Source organism: Entelurus aequoreus, linkage group LG15 (genome assembly GCF_033978785.1).
Source record: "Entelurus aequoreus isolate RoL-2023_Sb linkage group LG15, RoL_Eaeq_v1.1, whole genome shotgun sequence".
Lineage (NCBI taxonomy): Eukaryota > Metazoa > Chordata > Actinopteri > Syngnathiformes > Syngnathidae > Entelurus > Entelurus aequoreus.
In genome coordinates, this window is record NC_084745.1 from 52,276,707 (window position 1) to 52,282,706 (window position 6,000).

At 35.6% G+C, this 6,000-nt stretch overlaps 1 protein-coding gene across 1 annotated transcript in view; it reads right to left on the bottom strand.

The window, feature by feature from the left end:
- abca4a (ATP-binding cassette, sub-family A (ABC1), member 4a) overlaps nt 1-6,000 on the bottom strand; it is a 63,859-nt gene that overhangs the window by 49,790 nt on the left and 8,069 nt on the right. The window contains exon 6 of the mRNA XM_062022119.1: nt 2,288-2,415. Within this exon, the coding sequence (XP_061878103.1) occupies nt 2,288-2,415 (128 nt within the window). The remainder of the gene's footprint in view (nt 1-2,287; nt 2,416-6,000) is intronic.

Below are 6,000 nucleotides of genomic sequence, written 5' to 3' on the forward strand. Positions count from 1 at the left end.
TAGCAGCTGGTGTCAATACCTCGGTAGGCTTCATCAGTTCATGCTCATAGACTTAGATTGGTCGGATCTAAGCTAGCAGCTGGTGCCAATATCTCAGTAGGCTTCATCAGTTCATGTTCATAGACATAGATCAGTCAGATCTAGTCTTAAACTTAGATTGGTCAGGTCTAGTCTTAGACTTATATTGGTCAGATCTAGTCTTAAACTTAGATTGGTCAGATCTAGTCTTAGACTTAGATTGGTCAGATCTAGTCTTAGACTTAGATTGGTCAGATCTGGTCCAGCAGCTGGTGTCAATACTTCAGTAGGCTTCATCAATTCATGCTCATAGACTTAGCTTGGTCAGATCTAGTCTTAGACTTAGATTGGTCAAATCTAGGATAGCAGCTGGTGCCAAAATCTCAATAGGCTTTATCAGTTAATGTTCATAGACTTAGATCAGTCAGATCTAGTCTTAAACTTAGATTGGTCACATCTAGTCTTAGACTTAGATTGGTCCCATTTAGTTTTAGGCTTAGATTGGTCACATCTAGTTTTAGGCTTAGATTGATCCGATCTAGTCTTAGACTTAGATTGGTCAAATCTAGTCTACCAGCTGGTGAAAATACCTCAGTAGGCTTCATCAGTTCATGCTCATAGACTTAGATTGGTCAGATCTAGTCTTAGACTTAGATTGGTCAGATCTAGGCTAGCAGCTGGTGCCAATATCTCAGTAGGCTTCATCAGTTCATGCTCATAGACTTAGATCGGTCAGATCTAGTTTTAAACTTAGATAAGTTAGATCTAGTCTTAGACTTAGTTTGGTCAGATCTAGTCTTAAACTTAGATTGGTCAGATCTAGTCTAGCGACTGGTGCCAACACCTCAGTAGGCTTCATCAGTTCATGCTCATAGACTTATTATGGTGAGATCTAGTCTTAGACTTAGATTGGCCAGATCTAGTCTAGCAGCTGGTGTCAACACCTCAGTAGGCTTCATCGGTTCATGCTCATAGACTTAGATTGGTCGGATCTAAGCTAGCAGCTGGTGCCAATATCTCTGTAGGCTTCATCAGTTCATGTTCATAGACACAGATCAGTCAGATCTAGTCTTAAACTTAGATTGGTCAGGTCTAGTCTTAGACTTAGATTGGTCAGATCTAGTCTTAGACTTAGATTGGTCAGATCTGGTCCAGCAGCTGGTGTCAATACTTCAGTAGGCTTCATAAATTCATGCTCATAGACTTAGCTTGGTCAGATCTAGTCTTAGACTTAGATTGGTCAAATCTAGGCTAGCAGCTGGTGCCAATATCTCAATAGGCTTTATCAGTTCATGCTCATAGACTTACATCAATCAGATCTAGTCTTGAACTTAGATTGGTCACATCTAGTCTTAGACTTAGATTGGTCACATTTAGTTTTAGGCTTAGATTGGCCTCATCTAGTTTTAGACTTAGATTGGTCAGATCTAGTCTACCAGCTGGTGTCAATACCTCAGTAGACTTCATCAGCTTATGCTCGTAGACTTAGATTGGTCATATCTAGTCTTAGTCTTAGATTGGTCAGATCTAGTCTAGCGGCTGGTGCCAATATCTCAGTAGCCTTTCTTAAGTTCATGTTCATAGACGTAGATCAGTCAGATCTAGTCTTGAACTTAGATTGGTCAGATGTAGTCTTAGACTTAGATTGGTCAGATCTAGTCTTAAAATTAGATTGGTCAGCTCTAGTCTAGTGGCTGGTGCTAACACCTCAGTAGGCTTCATCAGTTCATGCTCATAGACTTATTATGGTGAGATCTAGTCTTAGACTTACATTGGCCAGATCTAGTCTAGCAGCTGGTGTCAACACCTCAGTAGGCTTCATCAGTTCATGCTCATAGACTTATGTTGGTCAGATCTAGTCTTAGACTGGTCAGATCTAGTCTAGCGGCTGGTGCCAATACGTCAGTAGACTTCATCAGCTCATGCTTGTAGACTTAGATTGGTCATATCTAGTCTTAGACTTAGATTGGTCAGATCTAGTCTAGCGGCTGGTGCCGAAACCTCAGTCGGCTTCGTCAGTTACACCAGATCTGACGAGTCCAAGTCTAAGACTAGATCTGGCCTTGAAGTCTACTCGGATGAGAGGCGAAACATCTCCTACGACAAACCAAACAGTCCAGTTGCTGTGGATTGAATGCTCTGAGACTACAATGAGTTATTTATCAGAGAACAGTTTATACTAGAAATGCATGCTTGCGGACAACCGCAGTGCATCCAATGATGTCCAGGCTTTTATGATAGTGTCCCATAGAAGTGTGTCTGTAATGACCTGTTCTGGCCTGATCTGGGCACTGACAAGCTCATTGACCACAGCCTCGCTTAGAGGAACGTCCCTCAGAAGGAAGGATGTCAGAGTCTCGTCGTCCTTCAGGATCGACTCCACCTGTACTCCACGGCCTACACGGAGAAAGTAAAAAGTTGTAGTTATTGTATACAATATGTATTTCTTCCAGGAGCGTGTGCTTTATTTTGCACCGAGTGATGTGTGCACTCAATCCAAGTTCAAACCTGGATTAACCTGTTTGGGGAAGGAGCTGCCTTCAAAGGGGACGGCCGCGGCTCAGAAGGTAAGAGCGAGTCGTCTACTAATCTCACACTTGGCCCAACTAGACCTCTGTCCTTCAGTTTGTCTCGAACAGGAGACTCGGAGTTAAACCCAATGGCCGAACTTGGCAGCTCAGATTCACTCTGGAATGCCGTATCTGTTTGTTTGTTTGTTAGTTACGGAACAACTTCCTGGTTCATGGAATCGGGCAGATACCATTATTACCCATTGATATCAAAAAGGAATATATTTAGAAAAAAACGAGCCACCTCTTTACAAAGTTTTGCATTTTCTGCAAGACCCTGCTAACCGTATTTGTTCTACTATTTACTGTTTTTCTGTGATTGAAAAACCAAGGTGGTGGTGGATAAAACTATTTACAGTACTATGTATGTTAGACCCTAACTGGCATACTGTGTAAAGATGTCAAAATAAAAACTGCGATTCTATAAAAATATATGTTGTATTTCTACCCTTCTTGAGACATCAACAAGGAAAAGTAGCTTCCATGTGAGGAGGTGTGAACAAGTGATGACATAAATCATGGTCCCGATATGGAAAACCATTGCATCTAATAGAGAATGTCTCATTTGCACCCCTGGTGGTGAAATTTATCAAAATTAAGGTGGTCACAAAAAGGAAGGATTTTTCAAATTGACTTTGTGTCGGTTTTAAAAGGGCTCCCTCTCTGGTCAACATATGAAATAACAAGTGTGTGTAAAAAAAATTGAAGTGCTCCCCCTCTGGCCAACATATGTAATAACAAGTGTGTGTAAGAAATTGAAAATAAAATAAATATGTATATAGAGACATACTGTAATAACTTCAAGTAAATAATGAGGATTAAAAACCAATTAAACCAATTACAAACCCCCAAAGAATAACAATAATTAATTAATTAAAAGCTTACCTTTTTTTATATTTGCATAGTATGCATTTATTATTAATGTTGTAAATACAAATCTTTATATATCTCAAAAGGTTGGTCTTAAAGAGTTTGGCATTTTTTGTGTGTATGAAAAATAATAAAAACAGCAAAAATAAACAATTGTTATTCAATCATTTTAAAAATAGTATATTTAAAAATGTAATTTTAACTATTAATTGAGGCATAATATTCAATACATGCAACAAAAACTGTGAATGAATAAAAATGTATATATTTGACATCTTTATACCATATGTCAATTTGGTTGGGTCAATTGTGTGCATACGTACGCGTATACATACATACATACATACATAACAATTGACCCAGTTTATACTTTACAAATATAGTATATACAAAATATATAAACTGTTGGCCTATACATATAAATGTATACCAAAAATCAAAACAATCAAAATAAAATAATAAAAAATAATTTAAAAAGTAATTTAAAAAATATATATATATATATATACACATATGTATGTATACATACACATATATGTATACATATATATATATATATATATATATATATATATATATATATATATATATATATATATATATATATATATATATATATATATATATATATATATATATATATATATATATATATATATATATATATATATATATATACAGTACATATCTACATAAACACATACATATATATATTTACACATATATATACATACACATATACACATTTTTACACATATATATATACACATATATATACACATACATATATACACATGTATAGATATAGATGTATACATATATACTGCATATACAGTACATGTGTGTGTGTGTATATATATATATATATATATATATATATATATATATATATATATATATATATATATATACATAGATGTAAGCACAAGTTAATATATATATATATATATATATATATATATATATATATATATATATATATATATATATATATATATATATATATATATATATATAACTTTGAATTCCTTTTATATGCTGTATATACTGTACTGTATAAAATACAGTATATAAAACAAACTATAGGGCTGTACATATATATGTATGCAAAAAATTATAAAAACTGTTGGAATAAATTAATTAAAACCTTTTTAAATAATTAACAAAAACCTTTGTATAATTTAGAATTATAGGCGCTGTATTTTGAAAGTCTTAAAGATGAATGGAATTACTTATTTCCTGCTATGACGTAATGTATACATCCTGTATAACCACGGTATATAAACATGTACATGATGAAAAAAAAAAAATATGACAAAAGAAAAATACATTTTAAACACTAAAAACATAAATGATTAAAAATGATTGTGATAGTCTTTGCGCTGACATTACCCACAATGACCGGGATAAATGTATACGTAGAATTATATAACTTGTTTCCTGGTTCCACCCTCTCTCCCATGCTCTTGGGAAGCCACTTTGGAATGCGGATCCATACACGTTTTTACCTATGATTCTCTTTGAGTGCTCTGCTATAACCATAGAAGAAAGACACTGCGTGCCTTCCCACTCCCGAGGTGAATATTTGTACTAAAAATACATGCAGGGATGTACATAGTGCACATGTTTACAGAAAACAGCCCTGGTGGCATGGTGGCCATGCACACTGTCTCTGGAGGACAGGACATGGTGGCATGGTGTCCCACCAGGCCATGCACACTGTCTCTGGAGGACAGGACATGGTGGCATGGTGTCCCACCAGCAGGCCTGTCCCTAAACAATCTGGCGCCCTAGGCAAGATTTTAGGTGGCACCCCCCCACATCGGCAGTGAAGTGTATATACTCACAAGAAACCGAATAGCTTTGTCTTTGACCTTTTTTTTTTACTTAAAGAAAGCAAATTAACATATTATATGAGAATGTTATGTTATGATTATCTTTAACCGACTCACAGCAGTGCTCAAATTAAAAAACAGCATTCCCTCTCATGTGATATTGCTTAATTAACATCAATGATGTGTACTTTAACAACTAGGCTTACAACTATACCTAATATATAAAGGGGTGGAAAAGTGACTATTACCTGCAGGGCAAACATTAGCTAACCAGAAGGCAATAACAATGTAAACAAAAAACACCTGCTTAAAAGATCTAATACAAATGTCCCTGAGGAATGTAAGGTGGGAGTACTGTAATTACCTAACGTTACATTATTATTTTCCATAACAATTTAGCCCCCTCCACAATATTAACCCGACGTTAAAACAGAACTAGCTATTTATTGATTAGCAATTGCCGAATCATGTAACATTAGCTTAATGCTAAAAAGCCAGGTTACTATCACATTCTGTAACAGACAAATAATTTCATGTAGGCTAACGTTACCTCCCTGCTACCTCTGTCTTTTTCTCGTTTCTCCTCCTCTTCTTTTCTCTTTTTTCTTCCCTGGGCACCTGACAGTTTTGGCCGTTTTGACATCTTGTGTTGATTTTTTGATGTGGTAACGTCCAAAAAGAGTCATGATACGGGAAGGGAGGGGGCG